This window comes from Muscardinus avellanarius (assembly GCF_963383645.1).
Source record: "Muscardinus avellanarius genome assembly, chromosome: 13".
Lineage (NCBI taxonomy): Eukaryota > Metazoa > Chordata > Mammalia > Rodentia > Gliridae > Muscardinus > Muscardinus avellanarius.
This window is the reverse complement of record NC_137799.1, coordinates 26,511,997-26,532,382: the sequence shown is the minus strand read 5'-3', so window position 1 is coordinate 26,532,382 and position 20,386 is coordinate 26,511,997. Positions and strand designations below refer to the sequence as shown.

The 20,386-nt window shown below is 46.2% G+C and overlaps 2 protein-coding genes across 5 annotated transcripts in view; both read right to left on the bottom strand.

Moving 5' to 3' along the window:
• FRRS1L (ferric chelate reductase 1 like) overlaps window positions 1-6,577 on the bottom strand; it is a gene marked incomplete at both ends in the record, with an annotated part of 28,916 nt that extends 22,339 nt beyond the window's left edge. The window contains one exon of the mRNA XM_080708916.1: window positions 6,142-6,577. Within this exon, the coding sequence (XP_080565042.1) occupies window positions 6,142-6,577 (436 nt within the window). The remainder of the gene's footprint in view (window positions 1-6,141) is intronic.
• An 8,178-nt stretch (window positions 6,578-14,755) lies between these two features.
• The window catches only part of EPB41L4B (erythrocyte membrane protein band 4.1 like 4B), a gene marked incomplete at both ends in the record, with an annotated part of 147,535 nt that continues 141,904 nt past the window's right edge, over window positions 14,756-20,386 (bottom strand). For all 4 annotated transcript variants that reach the window (XM_080709161.1, XM_080709160.1, XM_080709162.1 and 1 more), the window contains 2 exons: window positions 14,756-14,825; window positions 17,165-17,310. In XM_080709161.1, coding sequence (XP_080565287.1) covers window positions 14,756-14,825; window positions 17,165-17,310 — 216 coding nt within the window. The remainder of the gene's footprint in view (window positions 14,826-17,164; window positions 17,311-20,386) is intronic.

The window sequence follows — 20,386 nt, the reverse complement described above, 5'->3', positions numbered from 1 at the left end:
GAACTCTCAATTCCAATTCCACTGTGTAACTCCACTTCCTAGCGCGTCAGCAGGGACCCTCCGCTCCAGGCAGGCTGGGCACCGATGAAGGAAAAACACACACGGTTCTTTGCTATCTCCTAGCTGTGGGACTTTAGCTAAGACATTGAAATTCTCTGTGGGTTAGTCAATCTCAATCTCTCTCTCTCTCTCTCTCTCTCTCTCTCTCTCTCTCTCTCTCTATTTTATTTTTTATTTTCAAACAGGGTCTCAGACAGGCATGGTGGTGCACGCTTGTAGTCCCAGCATTTGGGAGGCTGAGACAGGAGGACCGCGGTTCGCGGACAGTCTCAGCTACTTAGCGAGGCCCTTTGCAACTCAGTGAGATCTTGTTTCAAAATAAAGAATAAAAAAATAGGGCTGAGGTAGAAAAATAACTCAGAGGTAGAATGCTCCTGGGTTCCATTCCCCAGTACAAAACAAAACAAAAACAAAAACAAAAAAAAACAGGGTCTCACTATGTTTCTGAGGCTGGCTGCAAACCTGCAATTCTCCTGTCTCTGCCTCCGAAGTAGTGGGATGGCAGGTGTGTGCCACCCCGCCCATCTCAGTTCTTTTAACTGTAAAGAGGGCTTAACAGTGGTATCTAACTTACAAAGTTACTGCAAAGACTAAAGTCACTATGGAACAGTGCTTAGCTCATAGTAAACACTTATTCAAAGTTAGCTCCAATGAGTGTTACCAGCAGGCTAGACTCACGGAGGATACAGAGATGAATTAGATGTGGACCGTTATCTTTAAACAGCTCCCAGATTAGTGGGCAATGAGTTATGTATCCACCTGTAGTACGTGGCTGGGAGGAAGCCCAGGACCAGATGGATGGACTTCTGCCCGTCCTCCGCCTCTTTCTTCTCCCCGCCTCCTTACCAACGCTTTCTCAGGATGAGAAAAACCTGCGATCAGTACTTGATGGTCAGAAACTCACTGATTATGCCATGCTTTATAAGCATTCACATCAGTATTCCTTAAAGATAAGCAAACACAAGCGGCCTTTTTCGTTCCTGGGCAGGTGTGGCTCCCAGGGCAAGCCAGTTACCATTCTCTGCACGGCTGGCTGGGTCAAGACTCAAAATTTGCTTCTCAAACCAGTCCTTCTTAGCAACGGGGAGAAGGGAACAAGAGGTCCTGATCCTAAACCAACTTTTTGCTTTTCCAGAGAACCCTCAAAAGAGCATTTGCCCAAAATGAAATGGTCATCTGTTTTACATTTTACTAGTGTTCAGAATATATGGGTTCAAGGTTGAGAACTTCAAGGGAAATAGGTCCAAGTAGTTAGTATTCAATCATCTGGACCCTCTCCAAACTCCTCGGCATAAAGAAAAAAGTGGTCCTGGCAGAGTTAGGAAGTATGTTGTGGGAGAACATCCTTGCCTAATGGACCAGGGTGGGAGGAGGAGACCATCAGGGAAGGCTCCCTGGAAGAGGTGGCATTTGGGCTGGAACTGTAGGAATGAGTCATGTAAGGCTGAGACAGCAGATACACCAAATAACGAGTGAAATAAACTAACACATGATTTAAATTTTAAGAGTGAACACACATAGTCAGGTGCATGGTTAATTTGCACCAGTGCTTGGAGGCTGAGACAAGAGCATCTCAGGTTCACAGCCAGCCTCAGCAACACAGTGAGGCTCCACAACTTAGTGAGACCCTGTTTCCAAACAAAATATTGAATAGGACTGGGGGTGTAGTTCGGCAGCAGAATGCCCCTGGACTCAATCCCCATTAACACAGAGAGAGACAGAGACGGAGACAGAGACACACACACAGAGAGAGAGAGAGAGAGAGAGAGAGAGAGAGAGAGAGAGAGAGAGAGAGAGAGGGAGGGAGGGAGGCAGGCAGACAGGCATCGGGGATAAAATCTAGGAACATTCTACCCCTGAGCTACACTTCCCTACCCCTATTCTCTTCTTCACAGCTTCATTAACCCCCTCTCCCCAGCCCTAACGTTCTGTTTCTTTTCCTAGTTTCATGCTTCCAGGCCAGCTCAGCTTCTTGGCTACTGGGAATCTGAGAAGGGGGCTCTACCGAGGAAGCGAGACGGCTGATCGCTAGGACAGGACAACCCCATGAGTACTGTACCAATAGCAAGAAGAGTCTGAAGGCACAATTCCCACCGGCCACTTCCTCCAAAGTCGGGAGCCTGTGTCCATCCTTCCCCACTGCACCATCCGAGGAAAGGTCACCCCTGCCGCTCGTTCCAAGTCCACTGAATACTATGTATGTGTGTATGTATGTATGTATGTATGTATTTTGTGGTACTGGGGTTCCTGGAAGCCTTTCTACCTCCAGGCTGCACTCCCAGACCTATTTTATATTTTTATTTGGAAACAGGGTCTCCTAAGCCAGCGCGCGCGCGGCTGGCTTCAAACCTGTGCGATCCTCCTGTCTCTGCCTCCCAAGCGCGGGGATTACAAGCGTGCACCACCACGCCCGGCAACTTTGGTTGTTCATATTATCAGGTCTCGCCATGGAATGGGCCGCTGCCTCAGCCATCCTCTTTTTCTTCACCTTCCACGATGCCCCTTTCTTCTGGTTCTGCCTCTCCCTTTTTATTTTTATTCTGAAATAGGGTCTTGCCCAACTGCTAAGACTGGCTTCAAATCTGTCATCCTCCCGCCTCAGCCTCCCAAGTACTGAGATTATCGCATGTACAATCATGCTTTTATGCCCTTTTTTGGTGTGTGTGTGTGTGTGTGTGTGTGTGTGTGTGTGTGTGTGAGAGAGAGAGAGAGAGAGAGAGAGATACTGAGAATGGGAACCAGGGGCATTGTTGTTGTTTGATTATTTTGAAACAAGGTGTCACCAAGTTTCAGAGGGCCTCCCTAAATTGCTGAGGCTGGTCTCAAACCTGTGATCCTCCTGACTCAGCCTCCCATGGGATTATAGGCATGCACAACGGTGCCCAACTGTTCTACCTTTTAAGGCAGTGCCACTGATGATTTCTAACGATCTGGGGTAAGTCTCTATTCAGGTCCACAGGGCAGAAGCCCAGGTCCAGGATAATCTGGCAGAGGTGCTGTCACCGAGAGGGTGCTCCCCCAAGAGCATCCCCACCAGCACCAGCCGGATAACAGCAGATCAGTAACTGAAGTGGAGTCAGCAAGAGGGGAAGGCAGGGAAAGAACAGGAGTGCTCACTGGGGCAGGGAGGGAGGAGAGAGATTGATGTGAAACGAAGCTGGGCCAGAGGAAAAAATAAAAAACTCCAGATAAAACAGCTGAAGCTTCCTCCAGGGAGCTGGGTGAAATGATCATGGCTGTTTGAGTACAGCACCAAGGTTAGAAGCAGGCTTTAGGAAGATTAAGCCTGTTGGTGTGCAGAACGGGTGGGAGGGACAAGCAGACAGACCAGGAATTTGTATGCCCATAGAATGCTCTGCCATCTGCTGCATGGCACCAACATACCCTACCTCTCGCACCTTGCCAGGCTTTTATACTTCCTGGACTCTACACAGCTGTCCTCGATGGCTGCAGCCTATCCGAGGTCCAACTCCAGAACACCAGGTGGTGCAATGAACAGTTTATCCTCTCCGATGTATGCATGGTCATATAGAATCCGAGCTCCTTCTTCATGTGTTAGGCACCCGATCGGAATACAAGCTCTCATGCACAACTATTAAGGCACCTGGCAGTGCTAGGCTGGCTGTGCATAAAATAAATACGTATCAAATGCTTTCAGAAGCAGATGAGCTTGGGATGTTTATTCTTTTCCAGAGCGACAGATTCTGCTTCTGTTGCTATCCTCTCACCCTCTCCGTCATTTACCCCTATCCTCTGACCCTCTCTGTCATTTACCCCTTCTTCCTGGCCACACGGCTGCTCAGATAGAATACGATACCCCTCAGGCCCAACCCCAGCTAGGCTGTATAATTATGTTTTTGCCAAAGGAATACAAGCAGCAGTGATTTATGCAAAAAGCCTAAAAGGCAACTGCTTACTCTGAACTTGTCTTTTTCTTTCCCTCAGTCTTGAATGAGGACATGCTTCTGCCATACAGATGAAGACAACACCGCCTTAGGGGATGGAGGAGCAACAAGATGGGAAGAACCTGGGTCCCAGAATGACTGCGTGGAATGGAGGTGTCTCCACAGTTTCAGACCACCCAGGCTCTTATCATCTGTCTTATTCAAACCACCATATGTTGAGAGACTCTGATTCAGCAGCCAAGCCTTTAACAAATATATTTCCCTAGCCAGGTGCAGTGGCACATGCCTGTAATAAAAGTACTTGGGAGGTTGAGACAGGAGGATTTCAGGTTCAAGGTCAGCCTCTGCAACTTAGCAAGATTCTTAGCAACTTTAGACTCTGTTTCAAGATAAAAAGTAAAAAGGGTTGGGCTGGGGATGAAGCTCAGAGGTAAAATGTTCCTGAGTTCAATCCTCAATACAAATATATATATAATTTCCAAAATCCATTCTCTCTGTTTTCCTTTATTGTAATTCCAGTGTTTAAACTGGCTATATTATCAGCCGGGCGTGGTGGCGCACGCTTGTAATCCCCACGCTTGGGAGGCTGAGACAGGAGGATCGTGCGGGTTCGAAGCCAGCCTCAGCTACTTACTGAGGGTCTCAGCAACTTAGTGAGACCCTGTTTCCAAATAAAATATAAAAAAGGTCTGGGAGTATAGCCCGGAGGTAGAAAGCTTCTGGGTTCCACCCCCAGTACCACCCCCCCCAAATAAAATAAACTGGCTATATTATGCCTCATCTAAAAGGCCACCTTTTCTAGCCTCCTTTACACCTATGTGTGGTCACAGGACTAAGTAGTATTGGTAGCTGGCACCTCCAAGTAACTGCTTTATAAAGTAGCCTGTGGCCGTCTTCCTATTCACCCTTCCCACTGTTTGGAATGGGAATATAACGGCTGGAGTTCACACTGTGCTTTGAAACCAAGAGGTTACATGCTAGTAACTATGAAGGAAAAGCAGGATCCGGGGTCTCTGAAAACCACCGATTCTCACACCAGGTCTGGCCGGCCGACTTCTAAATTTCTTGACAGGAGAGACAACTATCTTTGTGTGTGTGTGTGTGTGTGTGTGTGTGTGTGTGTGTGTGGTACTGGGGGTAAAACCCAGAAGCTTTCTACCTCTGGGCTATACTCCCGGACCCATTTTATATTTTATTTGGAAACAGGGTCTCACTAAGTTGCTGAGAGCCTCAGTAAGTAGCTGAGGCTGGCTTCGAACCCGCGCCATCCTTCTTGTCTCCGCCTCCCAAGCGCGGGGATTACAAGTGTGCGCCACCACGCCTGGCTGAGACAACTGTCTTACCGAAGGTATTCACATTTGTTTTCTATATAGCTGAATGAGTCCTAACTAACAGATACACCAGCAAGCAGATACCGACAACTCAAACCCCTGCTTGGTTCTGGGATATTCCTCTCAGCAGAAGAAAAGGAAAATCGCTACTTCTCAAAGTTGCAGTATCAAGAGACATGTTTCCATTCCTAAAATAGAACTGTCTGCCTTTCCCACTCTCTAAAGCGGCTCCACAGGGAGACTGACGGCTACAACCCCCCAGTCTCTGGGTCCAGATGGCCCCAACAATGGTGGCTCACAGGAGGGGACCCTAACATTTGGTGGCAGAGAAGTGGGTTGGGAGTGGGGAGGGAGATGTGACCCAGCTCTGGGGCCGCTGAGCGAGCAGCGACACACGGGCTAAGGAGCTGGGACTCACTGCTAAAGTAGGTCAATAAGGTTAGGGAGGAACAAGGCAATATCTCTCTTCAAGTTGGGGTTTCTCCTGTCCCCGCCCGGGTTTCTGCACACCCCAAGCCAGATGGCAGCCGCCTCCCCGGGAGGGAGGTGGAAGCCAGAGCTGAGAACAGGAAGAGCCTAGGCTCGGCACCCCTGCACACAGCCTCGCAGGCCGTGGGGGACCACCGCCCTCCCTGGCCTCAGTTTCCCCACGTGTAAAGCCGGCTTCAGAAGCTGACAGCTCCTGGGCCGGGCCTCGGGGCGGCGGGGCTGGGAGCAGTGCGCTCCCCAGCGGGGCCAGGCTGCGCACAGCTGCCTCCCGGGCCTCGGAACCCGCGCGCTGCCCCGCCATCGGGGGCCCCTCCCCGCCTCTGCCCCCGCAGCCCCCGGCCCGCCCGCGGCCTCACCCTCCTCGGACAGGTAGCGCAGGTCGTAGAACTCCCCCGCGAAGGTGCCGTAGGAGGAGTCGTGGCGCGGCCCCGCCTCGTCCGCGCCCGCGGCCCCCCGCGCCCGGCCCCGGGGTCCCCGGCCCCCCGGGCCCGCGCCGTCGTCGGCAGGGCTGGCGGCGCAGCCCGGCCCGGCCAGCAGCAGCAGCAGCAGCGGGGGCAGCAGCAGCAGCGGCGGCGGCAGGAGCCGCGGCGCCCGGGCCATCGCCGCGCACCGATCCCGCAGCCTGGCCGCTCGGGCCGCAGCGGGGGCGCCCGGGCGCGGGCGGGGACCAGCCGCCGCCGCCGCCACCTGCCGCGCCCGCGCAGCCGCACGCCCCGCCGGCCTCGCTCTGCGCAGCCTCGCTGCAGCCCGCAGCTCCCGCCCCTCCAATCCCCGCCCGCCCGCCCCGAGCATCCTGCCCGCAGCATCCTTCCTCCCGTTCCGTCCTCCTCCAGTCCCCTCTTCTCAAAGCCCGGTCCCTGGAGCATCGCGCTCCGGAGCATCGCGCTCCGGAGCTTGTCACTAATCTAGGCCCCACTCCAGACCCAGGCGGCAGGATTTGATTTTTACCCGAATTCCTGGCATCCCGATGCGGCCCAGTTTCAGAAGTGTCCTCCCAGGGACACATCTTGCCAGAATTGCTGCCTCCCCCCGACTTGTTGGTGTCGGTATGGTCAGTCTTAACTGGTTTAACATTTAGCTATAAAACACTTTTTTCTTTTTTCTTTTTTTTTTGGGGGGTACTGGGGATGGAACTCAGGGGCATTCTACTGAGTTGCACCTGTTTTATTATTGTTTTTTACACCTGTTTATTTTGAAACAGGGTCTCACTGAGTTGCAAAGGGCATCACTAAGTAGCTGGGGCTATCCAAGAACTGCGATCTTCTTGTCTCAGCCTCCCGAATGCTGGGATTAAAAGCGTGCACCACCGACTGGCAGGCTATAAAGCACTTCTCTAAAGCACTTAGTAGGCCTGTTATTTCTTGGGATCGTCACACAAAGAACTTGAAATCACAGAATCTCACTCAATGGATAGGTAAGCCAGATGTGGTCAGAGGCAGAGAGGAAACTAGAACTTAGCTCTTGGAATGTGTAACTCAGCAAAGGCCGCTGGTGCCCCATTCTTCAAAATAGGTGACTGGCGTCTGATGGCCACCCTGAATTCCCCACATTTTCAAATCCATCCCTTTCACTTAAGTTAACAGTCCTGTTATTTACTCAGCCATCTGTGTATCCACAGTAAGCACCTGATCCTGGCCAGGTACTAGGGTTCTCTGCCCATGGTGGATGTTGGGATGATGGCAGACTGAAATTGTCAAGTTGTTTCCTTTTAGGGTCCTGGACACAATTCCTTTTTTTTTTTTTTTTTTTTTTTTTTTTGGTGGTGGTACTGGGGTTCCTGGAAGCCCTTCTACTTCCGGGCTACACTCCCAGACCTATTTTATTTTTATTTGGAAACAGGGTCTCCTAAACCAGCGCAGCTGGCTTCGAACCTGCATGATCCTCCTGTCTCCGCCTCTCAAGCGCGGGGATTACAAGCGTGCGCCACCACGCCCGGCCACAGTTCCTTTTATGCTGCTATTGTAGAACCAGCGTTTTAGCCTGACTTTCCTGTTTAGTTAACTTTGTTGCCTAAATTAATTATGAAAGCGAAAGATTTTAGAAATTCTAAATATAGGTCCAGTATATAGGAGGTTGAGACAGGAGGATAGAAGATTTGAGACCAGCCTTACAGTTTAGTGAGGCTCTCAGCAACTTAGCAAGACCCTGTTTCCAAATAAAAAAATAAAATAGGGCTGGAGGTGTAACTCAGAGGTAGAAAAATCCCTGGTTCCATCCCCAGAACCAAAACAAATACATGAACTCCAAACTCCATGAAGAAATGAAGATTAAGTAAGATAAATAGAAGGGCATGGTGGCACATGCCTGTAATCCTAGTACTTGGGAGGCTGGGACAGGAGGCTCCCAGGTTCAAAGCAAGCCTCAGCAATTTAGCAAGATCCTGCTTCAAAAAAACTAAAATAGGAACCGGGCATGGTGGTGCATGCTTGTAATTCCAGTACTTGGGAGGCTGAGACGGGAGGATACTGCAGGTTCGAAGCCAGCCTCAGCTACTTAGGTTCTCAGCAATTTAGTGACCCTATTTCCAAATAAAATATAAGTCTAGAGGTGTAGCATGGAGGTAGAAGGCCCCTGGGTTCTAACCCCAGTACAACAAAAAATAAAATAGGGCTCGGGGGTGTGGCTTGGAGGTAGAATGCCTGTGGGTTCAATCTCTAATACCAAAAAAGTAAGAAAACAAAGGGAACGCTTCATAGGATTCTATGCTGTCAATGTCATGAATAAGTGCAGAGAATGACCAAGCAGTGATATTTCAAAGGAAACTAGTGACTTCAAACTTTTATGGTCCTGTTGTCTGGGAGACAGGGAGACTGCTATTGAAATAGCAAGATCGGGTGGGCAATCCAAAGGTCAGTTTGCTATTAGATATCAGCTGATGATGGATTGATTAGTTTAAACGTGGTAATCCTGACAGCTGAGTCAAGGTATAATTCATGAAAGCTTTCCACTTTGTTATATCACCCAACATATTAGCTGTTGAGAAATAATTCCGATTAAGAAGGGCATGATGGTAGTATATACCTATAATCCCAGTACTTAGGAGGCTAAGACAGAAGGATCTTGGGTTTGAGGCCAGCTTCAGCAATTTAGTGAGACCCTCAGCAACTTAATGAGACCCTGTTTCAAATAAAAAGGGGTTACAAGAAAGGGGCTGGGGTATAGCTTAGATGCAGAATGTGCCTGGGTTCAATTCCTAGGCCCTCACACAAAAAAGAAAAAGAATTCAGATTTATTGTTTGAAAAGGTAAGGTGAATTATAATTACTTTAAAAACTGAACCTATAAGGATCCTTCCAAAAAATGCACAGGCTTGACAATGCATAAAATTCTAAAATATAAATCCAATAAATTGAAAGTCTGTTAAAATGTAATCCTTCCAAAAATAAAAATAAAACCCCAGTTCCCTCTTAACAATTGAAATTCTTTTCTTTCCTTCTATTTGCAAGTGTGAATTCTCTGGTTTGGAAATCCAAGCTGCTGCCTATTACTTTCTTTTTTATTTCTTCACTTCAATTATTATTATTTTGCCTTTTATCTTTGTATTGGTGAATTGTAGTCATACATCTTAATGGAGTACAAGATGGTAGAGGCAGGCGTGCACACATCGCTCTTAGATTCCCCAGTTCCCACTTCAATCCCTCCCCCTCACTCCTCCCCATGTTTGGCTTAGTGATTGGCTTTGGTATGTTCGTGAGTGTACATCATGTGCACTAGGGAATTTCCCTCTTCTCCCCGCCCATCTCCCTCAGGTCACCTTATTTGCTCAACTTTGTTTTCTCCTTCTTTGTCTAGAGTTCCTCCTACGCAATTACTATAATTAACAGTGATGGCACCTGTATGGAGGGTAAATGAAAACCAGGTCATTCATCTTCTGCTAAATTGATCTAATAAAAGCAGGTGGGCTGGCCGGGCGTGGTGGCGCACGCTTGTAATCCCCGCGCTTGGGAGGCAGAGACAGGAGGATCGCGCAGGTCCGAAGCCAGCCGCGCTGGCTTGGGAGACCCTGTTTCCAAAAATAAAATAGGTCTGGGAGTGTAGCCCGGAGATAGACGGGCTTCCAGGAACCCCAGTACCACCAAAAAAAAAAAAAAAAAAAAAAAAAGCAGGTGGGCAGATGGGCTTGGTGGTGCACACCTCTAGTCCTAGTACCTGGGAGGCTGAGACAGGAGGGTCACAACTTAGCAAGACCCTCGGCAATTTAGTGAGACCATTCTTCAAAATAAAAAAAATAAAACAAGGCTGGAGGTGTCGCTCAGAGGTAGAACACCTCTTGAGTTCAATTTCCGATATCATAAAATGAAAGTTGGTGGACTTTCTATTTCTTGGGGGGGCGGGGATAAGGAGGATGAATGTTGGGAAGGGTTTGCAGCCATGCCTATTATAAGGTTTGCAAGTCATCTGTGGATTTTAATTATCTACCCATGTTCAAGGACCTGGAGTCCACGGACTTAGAAGAGGAGGCTACAGATAGTTCAGGGGTAGGGCGAGGCCTCTCTGAAAGTGCTGGAATAATGTCATGATATATGGGTTTTTCTTTTCTTTGGGTACTGTGGATTAATCCCAGGGGCATTTTATCTCTGAGTTAAACTCCCAGCACCTTTTATTGTTAATTTTGAGACAAGGTCTCACTAATTGCCGAGGCTAGCCTCAAACCACAGGTGTGCACCACCACATCAGACTGACGTATGGCTTTCTTGGGAGAAGACTCATAACTTCCATGGACTACTCAAAGTTCCCACACCTCTCCAGAGCCTTAGAGCCTCCTCAGGTTTCCAGTTATCTACAGAACTAGCTTCCACCATTTCAGAAGATTCTCCCCAATCCATTTAAATTGCCTTTGGGGGTTTTCTTATTCTTTGTGCTTTCTTACAATATTTTAGGTCTGGAAAGACTCACGCAGAGCTGGAGGTGCAGCTTCATGGAAGTGCTTGGTAGAGGCCCTGCCTAGCACGTGTATGGCTCAATCCCCAGCACCAATAAGAAAAATTTTTAAAGATTCTCTGCTCCTATTCCCCCCTCCCTTAGTTACATCCCAGGTCAGTGAATACCATGTGCTCACACCAGTGTGAACCCACTAGATGGCCGAGAAGTATTGAGGTTTCTTTTTGGTTCACATTTTCTGATGAAGAGTTTTACTTGAATATTCTGAGATCGCTGACTGAACAAGAGCTGGCTATTCAACAAGAACTTGGAGAAGAACCAGAGTTTAATTTCATTTTCATTTTGAAAAGGAAAACAGCATCCTCTTTTCTCATGAAAATCATTCCTCTAAAAAAATAAAACCACTATTTTTCTGTTATAACCACCCCCCCGAATCAGTACTACATCTCAGGATCTGACCAGTAACAGATATGTCCATCTCTCTGACCACCTGGTAGATGTTCTTCATTTTAATTTCATGAGAAACAGAAACTGTGATTCTGGCAGTTCCTCAGAAAGTTAAACAGAGAGGTGCCATAGGACTTGGCAATTCCAAGAGAAGTGAAAATATATGTTCACACAGAAACGGTACATGGATGTTCAGGACAGGATAGTTCATGATAGCTGATAAGTAGCTGCAACCCAAATATCTATCAGTGGATGAATGGATAAACAAATAAGGTATATCCACACAAATGGTATATTATTCAGGCATAAAAAAGGAATGAGGTTGTAATACATGCTAGAACATGGATGCAAACATTATATAAGTGAAAGAAGCCAATCACAAAGGACCACGTAGAACATGATTCCATTTATATGAAATATCCAGAATAAGAAAACCCACAGACAGAACACAGACTAGTGACTGCTAGGGGAATGAGGAGGGGTGGTGGAATCGGGTATGTTTGCGTAGTCTTGTGAATGCACCAGAAAACACCGAACTGTACGCTTTAAGATGGTTAACAGTGAATTTTATTGGAATGTTTTAAAAGGCTGTGATCTTTGAGATGGTGAAAAAAGGCAACAATGATATCAGAATCTCCCTGTGCTATATTTAGAATATAAAATTCTGATGTGTCCTGGTGAAATCGTTAGAATGTTCAAGGACTTGGTTTTCAAACTCTTCAAACCTCAAGGTCTATGCAGTCCACCATCCATCCTTGCAATAACCGGCCAAATCCACCAGGGGTCTGGGCCTCAGCTGGAGTCCTAACCTGGAATGATTTAGTAAACTGATTCAGCTCTCCCTACCACCACCTCCACCGCCGCCACCGCCGCCAAGGTATGTATTGTGTGATCTGATGGTGCTGTTGTTTGGGTTTTTAAGTAGATTAAAGGGGTGAAGCAACTGCCCCAGTTCCTCTTAGTCACTACAGATCCACCCCATACAATGTCATCTTCTCAGGTCACAGTGCCAAGCGCCCGTCACACATCCAAGGAGGCAAATAACCAGGACAAATGCCGACACGGTGAAATCCTCTGGATTTTACTGGTTAGAGGTGAGCTGCCAAAGGTATTGGGTTTTCATAGACATCAACAGACAACTTGTTCATGGTCAGACGTCCAGTGACATCAGCCTCCAGCGAGACCCGTGAACCCAGAGGGAAGCGGGGGAAGCAGGAGGAAACGGCCTCCTAGAAACAGCGGCCAGAGGCCCATGCATCCCTCATCTGAAGCAAAGCAAAACCCACGTACAGGCATACTGGGTTTCCTGGCTGCACCAGAAACCCTCCAGCTGTGTCCTGCGGCTTCCAACCCAGAGGCAGGAGGCACCCTGTACATGCCTTGGGAAGCGATTTAGAACAGGAAGAGGCTGCTGCGTTGGCAAGAGGTGACAATCCTATGCTGTACAGAAACACATTTTGTGTCATAGGTACGAGATAAATTACAGCTGAGGCTGTTTTAAAAAATACAGCTGTGTGGGGGGAGGTGCTGGGGGTAAGAAAAAAAACAAAACTACCAAACTATAATTGCCCCCAATTGCTCCACTGATTGAACAGACGGCTGTAAAACAACAACAAAAAAAATCAACAAAAAGTGTGTGATAACTTATAAAAGGTCAAGCCGAGCCTGACGCACTTGGATAGCCAATGATGACTCTGCTGCAGCATTCCAAGGTATAAAAGGAGCCGGCATTGGAAGTGATGACCGTGACTCGTCAAGAAAGGCTAAACGCTCTCCAATATATGCTGTGTCCTAAGGCAGGGAAGTGTGTGATACATCTTAGAAAGAATTCCCTCAAAAAAATATTAAAATTTTAAAGAGTCAGCACTTAAAGGGTTACTCCTCAGTTATCTGAATATTTTCTTAGATACCTCATTCACAGCAACAGAGGCATTACTTTTTTTTTAAAGTCGTTAGTATCAAATTGTTGGCACCATTCAGTTGTAAGGATGGGGACAGGAGAGCAAATTGTACAATACAACGTAAAAATACAGCTCTAATACAAATGTACGAGATCGATTTCACTGAACAAGCTGTCGTAAGGGATGAACGGACAGTTTACAAACAAGGAGATACAGCTGGTAAATCATCACAGGGAAAAGTGCTTGGCCTTGCTAGCAATTAATGAAATAAAACAACTTTTCAAGAACAACTCTACACATCTATTAAACTATGAAAATAAATAAAAATGGCAAAACCCAATCCTGGCAGAGCTATTGGTAAATAGAAATGCTTATACATTGCTGGTGGCATCATAAATTGGAGAGGGGATTCAAGCATTCAGAGGGGGTAAGGAGGTTAAACTAGATGACCTTTAAGGTCCTTCCAACCCAAAGATTGGATCTTTCTAGAAAGCGATTTGGCAATATAAAACAAGAGCTATAAAATACTTCATGCTCTTTGACTTTGTAACCATCCCTCTTTGGAGATATTCCCAAGAGAAAAATCCAAAGAAAGGAACATTTTTTTAAAAAAAACAAAGACATTCATAGCAGCACTATTTATAAGAGTGAAAAATTGAATATAACTCAGATATCTAATAATGGGGATAAGTGAGGTTAATTGTGTTATATGGATATAAAGACATTTAAATTGGTGAGGCTAGGGTTTGCTGAATAAGGAGAAAAGTGCTAGAATATAATGAAAGAGAATGTACACGCTGGTCACAGCTATGTAAAAACGTGTGCATGTTCATTGAGAAAGCTTGGGAACTAATTTAGAGGGATACTTTGTGGTCAGGGGTTCCTTTATTCCTGCAAAGTTATTCAAGTGCATAATAAAAATTTAAAAACACATTTTTTTGAAACTATATAAAAAGAGAGCAAAGTTTCTTCTGGTCAAGGTTCTATCAACAGGACATGAATTGATCAACTTTAGAAATGATTTTCCTCTGTGGAAAACCCAAACGAACGTTCTTATTGAATCATCTTAACCCTGTAAGGATTTTTAGACAACTTAAGCTAGAATTTCCTGCTTTGGGTTCAATGATCAATTCTCTTTATCCTCGATAATTCTGTATCCAACAAGTTCCCCAGTAAAATCGTATTTCAGGTTAAGCTGAAGTGCTTTTAAGTCGTGGTGATATGTAACTTTCTTTGTTTAGTTCATCTACTCGTGTCTGAATAAAAATAAAGAACTTTCTAAGATCTGTGCATTTATCAGTGTAAATGAAAAACCAGCAGTAAAGAATTATTCTTTCATTAAAAATGACTCTTTAACAAACAGTCAAAGCTTGGTGCAAGTTTCAATCATACAAAAATCGCATGGTTGAAACTGTTAGCAAAGGATTCCACACTGTATTAACCCTGTGGTTATTAACAGACACAGGTACCTCTGCACGGGAATCCCATTTTCTCATCCCTCTTCTCCTAGACTTACCAATTCCTGTCTCAACTACGCTGAGCCATAGAAAACCTCCAAAGTTCAGGAGATAGAAAATAACTTTTCCAAAGCCGTGAAGCTAGAAGCTGGCTTCCGCTAACCATAGAGACCTGGCAACAGAGCACACAACACTGGTCTGTTGTGCTAGAGTGAGCGCGCCGAGCCCTAAGAGAGAAAACGGACAGAAGGCACCATGCCATCCTCCAGGCGACAGGGGACAGGTTCACAGCTCGGTCATCAACAGCCTTTTCATCATTTTCTCTCTCTCTAGTTCCTGTCGGAGCGTCTCCGCACTAGAAAGAGAACAGTAACAACAGAGTGAGGAAAACCCTTAGAAACTGCGGGAGCTCACGGCTGCAATGTCATCGCCCAGGTCGGTCCATCCCTCCGTCCTTCCCTCCCTTTCTCCCTCCTTTCCTTTGTTCCTTCCTTTCTGTTACTGGGAGTTGAACCCAGGGGCATTCTATTTTCGAGCTACACCCCCAGCATCATCGTGTGTGTGTGTGTGTGTGTGTGTGTGTGTGTGTGTGTGTGTGTGTACATCCAGGGTCATTCTACCACCAAGCTACACCCTCAGCCTATGTTTTATTATTTATTTTGAAACAGGGTCTTAGTAAATTGCAGAGGGCCGGTTGAGCCTGGCCATGGACCTGCAATCTTCCTATCTCAGCCTTCCAAGTACTGAAATTACAGGCATGTGCCACCACCCCTGTTTTATTTTTATTTTAAAACAGGGTCTCACTAGGTTGATGAGAGCCACTACTCGCTGAAGATGCCCTCAAATTTGCAATTCTCCCATCTTAGCCTCCCAAGTACTGGGACCACCACACCTGGCTACCTCCAGCCCTTTTTATTTCTTTTTTTTTTTTTTTTTTTGAAACAGGGTCTAGTTAGGTTGTTGAGAGTCTCACTATGTTGCTAAGGCTGGTCTTAAACCTGCAATCCTCCTGTCTCGGCCTCTCAAGTTCTGGGATAACAGGTGTGCACCCCATGCCCTGCTCCAGATTCTTTCTTAAGCTCAGTTCCTGACTTTCCTTTTTAGACTCCATAATGACCCCCTACAACGGCTAGCATGACATTAAAATTGTCATGCTCTTCATGGGTTTTCCAACAGGACTGAGAGTATGTTGTTCATTTCTAAAACCTCAGAGCCTCACACAGGATCTGGTCTATAGCAGCTACGCAGTAAGTCACTGGAATAAATGGAAAGATGTTTGGGTGGTATATTTCTTTAAGTTGGTTTTATATGCACTTTCTCCCAGAGTTTGAGTAATGTCAGGGTAATGTTGTAACAAAGAATGCATTATATTAGCTGGGTGTGGTGATGTGTGCCTGTAATCTGAATGACCCTGGGTTTAATTCCAAGTTCCAAGTCGGCATGGTGGCACACTCATGTAATCCCAGTACTGGAGAGGCTGAGACTGGAGGATCACAGGTTCATGGCCAGCCTCAGCTACTTAGTGAGGCCCTGGGCAACTTAGTGAGACCCTGTTTCCAAATAAAGAATAAAAGAAATAGGACTGGGGTGTAGCTCGGAGATTGAATGCCCCGGGTTCCATCCACAGACCCGCAAAAAAAAAAAAAAAAAAAAAAAAAATTGAATTGGCTGCTCTGATTTCTCAGCTACAAACACACATGCACGCACAAACATTAACGTGTATAACCATGTTTATTTATTTATTTTTCAGTACTGGAGCTTGAGCCCTGGGACATGCTATCTCTGAGCTATACCCCTAACCCTATTTTTTTTTTTTTTTTTTTTTTGGCAGTACTGGAGACGGAACTCCGGGGCATTCTACCTCCGAACTACACACCCAGTCCTATTTTTGATTCTTTATTTTGAAACAGGGTCTCATTGAGCTGCAAAAGGTCTCACTAAGTAGCTGAGGCTGGCTGCGAACCACGATCCTCCTGACTCAGTCTCCCAAACATTGGGATTACCCCTATTTAATTATTTATTTATTTATTTATTTATTATTTTATTTTTGGGGGCGGGTCTGGGGATGGAAGCCAGGGACATTCTACCTCTGAGCTACACCCCCTGCCCTATTTTTTATTCTTTATTTTGAAACTGGGTCTCACTGAGTTGCAGACCTCACTAAGTAGCTGAGGCTGTCCGCGAACCGCGATCCTCCAGGTCTCAGCCTCCCGAATGCTGGGATTACAAGCATGCACCACCACGCCCAGCTTAATTTTTTATTTTAAAACCCCTTCTCACTGAGTTGCTGAAGGTCTTGCTACGTTGCTGAGGTTGGCCTTGAACTTGTCATCTTCCTGTCTCAGCCTCCTGAGTGCTGGGATTTCAGGTGTGTACCACTGTGCCGTGCCTGCAGTTTTATTTTTCTTCTTACCATTTGTCACCATCTCTTCCTTCCTCTTTTCCTCCCTCCGTCTCTTTCATACACACAGCACACATGCTCGCACCCTCTTGTTTGTCTGTCTCCCTTGCCCCCGTGCACTAAATGTTCTCTGTTTTATTTACTGTATATCCCTAGCCTGGAATACAGCTTGTCCTCATAGAATGAAAGAATGAAGCGGCAGGGTGTAGATGTCACAAACACAATGTTCCGAGGGTCCCTGCCTGATTTCCCTTCGCCACAGTCACCTGCTGGAGTCTGCTCACGGGACTTACCTGGCTGCCAGAGAAACAGGCTTCCGGGTGGTGTAGATGGTCTGTACTGTGGAGACAGTCTCTGCCAGAGGCCTCAGGGCCGCTGGGGGAATCAGTGGGGAGGACTGGCCAGGGCAGCACTGCACTTTACTGTCCCTAAAATCTGCCTGGATAAGAAACAAAAAAGAGAAGATCAATCTCAGTTTAGGTTCCATTTTTACACTGTCAGCTGCTTTGAAGGCCTTACGGTACAGTCCTGCTATTTTTTTTTTAATAATAGCTAAAACCAATTGCCATTTTAAATTATTTTACTTTGGGCCAGACACTATGCTAAGCACTTCACATACCTTACCCCTTGACAGCCTTGTAAGGTTAGAAGTCCTCTTTCATCACATCTTAGATACCATGGGTGAGGAGAGGCATCCTTTCTGCATGTGCCACAGAGGCAGAAAGAGTGGCATCCCAACCTTGTCACGTTGGATATTGAGATGTTAAGAGGTGAAAAAGAAATGTACCTCTTGGAATTGATTTTATGGAAAAAGAAAGTAGGGCTCAGAGAGGTTAAATCTTCTGCCCAACATCGTAACTTCACTGCGTTCAGCTGGACGTGGTGATTCACACCTGTAATCCCAGTCCTTGGGAGGCTGAGACAAGAGGGTCGCAGGTTTGCGATCAGTCTCGGCATCTTGGTGAGGCCCTTCACAACTTAGTGAGACCCTCTTTCAAAATAAAAAAATAAAATAAAATAGGACGGGGGAGGGAGTGGTGTAGCGTAAAGGTAGAATTCCCTGAGTTCAACTCCCAGAAACACCAAAACAAAGCAAAAAAACCAGTATTCAGCACTAGGGTTTGCTGACTCCCTAATAGGCAGTTTTCGCCAATATGGCACCAAATTTGGAGGACCCAAAGTCTGATCCCAAGACTAGCAGCATCAGCTTTGAAAATTGGTATTAAAAATTGAAATTTGGTATTAAAAAAAAAAAAAGCAAATGCTTAGCCCTCCTCCTTCCAAGACCTTGTCATCTGAATGTCTGGGGATAAAGCCCAACAACATATATTCTAACAAGACCTCCAGATGATCCTGATATATGGTTAGTGTTTCAGAACATCTGGTCTAAAGCATGCTGCCTCTTTGAAGAGGAGAATTTCTTGTCATTTTCATTATTAAGTAAAATAGACTTATTACTTGCATATAGAAAGCTTAGAGTTGCATATAAAAGTGGGTAAGTGAAGAAATCCCCTAATCCCTCATTGCTGTCATCAATATATTTCTTCATTGTATTCTTTTTTATGGGTAGTTTTGTGCTTGTTTTCATATTCTTGGGATAATACCAGCTGTATATTTTATAAATTTAATTTCTTTTCTTTTTTCTTTTTTTTTTTTTTTTTTTTTGGTGGTACTGGGGTTCCTGGAAGCCCGTCTACCTCCGGGCCACACTCCCAGACCTATTTTATAGGTTTTTTTTTATTTGGAAACAGGGGTCTCTTAAGCCAGTGCAGCTGGCTTTGAACCTGCACGATCCTCCTGTCTCAGCCTCCCAAGTGCTGGGATTACAAGCGTGCACCACCATGCCCGGCTAAATTGAATTTCTTATGCTAGCTCTTGGCCTCAAATTTGGAGAAAGTTATTCTCCCACTTGGTCCTGGATTTCTAAAGAGGCTTTGAACATTGAATAAGCAATGATCTTTTTAGTGATTTTATAGAAGATGAGCTGACCCTCCTAAGTGACCATGGGAAATCACTGAAAATAGCACATATAATTTCAGTTCTGGAAGGTCATCTAAGTTGAGCAATGGGGAGAAGGCTTGGCTTTGAGGGTGGAGGTTTCGGAGGGTACTGCTGAAAAATACAACTCCCTGCTTGTGTCTTACACCTGCCCCAGGTGAAGTGACTGGTCTGCCCTGGAGTAATGCCTGGGAATTGCTTTAATGCACCTGTGAAGCCACCCTGCACGGCAGAATGTCACACGAGCAGGAGCACCATGCGTTTGTAAAGTGGCATGTGCTGTGTGCCACGGGGAGCGTTCACAAGGCTGTGCGGGAGCGTCGCTGAGCTGTGCAGCAGCTCATCCTGGCTCGCTGTCCCTTGATGTCAGGTGTGACCACGCACCCTGCTTTGCCCAATGAAACACGGGCTGATGCTGTTGTTGGAAGATTTAAGAACCAGTGTGTGACTGATCACCTCTCTTTTTCTCCTCTGCCTCTGTGACTAGAAACACTGCACGTCAGGCAGTTGCACCATGAGCCTGGATCCCAGAAAGAGGACAGCAGAGAGCAGAGTCCTCAGTCTCCCCACTACAGATGTGTTGCGGGAGCAGGAATCCAGTGCATTGTGTTTTGGGGGGAGTGGGAGGTACTGAGTACTTAGAGGTATACCTCTGAGCTATACCTCCAGCTCTTTAATTTTTTTATTTTGAAACAGTCTCACTAAGTTACTAAGGCTGGCCTCAAACTTGTGATCCTCCTGTCTCCGCCTCCCAAATATTAAGATCATAGGCATGTGCCACTATACTGGGTTTCAATGTGTTTTATTTACTTATTTATTTTTGTGGTACTGGGGATGGAACCCAGGGGCCTTCTACCTCCAGGCTATAGCCCTGACCTATTTTATTTTTTATTTGGAAACAGGGTCTCACTAAGTTGCTGAGAGCCTCACTAAGTGGCTGAGGCTGGCTTTGAACTGTGCTATCCTCCTGTCTCAGCCTCCCAAGCACTGGGATTACAAGTATGGGCCATCATGCCCGGCTCAATGTGTGTTTTTAAAGCACACACAGGGTTAGCCTATCCTGCCTGATATAGCATCAGGGGCAAAAAGTCCTTCTGTTGCTTCAGTGCATGGTGGAGTCTGGGCTTCCGGTGCCACTGTTGAGGGCTGTTTACACTGATAGGACAGAAGCAGTGGCAGGTAAATGCGCTGGGGCCTTAACATGAAGACAAACTGCTAGTCACCATCATCGACTTCACTGCTCTGAACTCAGAGTGGGGGGAAAGCCAACTTCACTCAAGAATGACCTTGAAGATGCAGTAAAACTTACTTATTAAATTTCAACCCTAAGAACTTATCTTTTTAACATTTGTTAAATGAGGAAATGAATGAAGAAATTTTGTCCCCAGGGGCTCATGCATCATAGGCAAGCACTTTACCCGAGCTACACACCAACCACTGAGTGAACTTTCAGTGGACTAAAGCAGATAGAGAAGGACAGCCCCAGGCTAGGGAGAGGAACACGGGACTGTAATCTG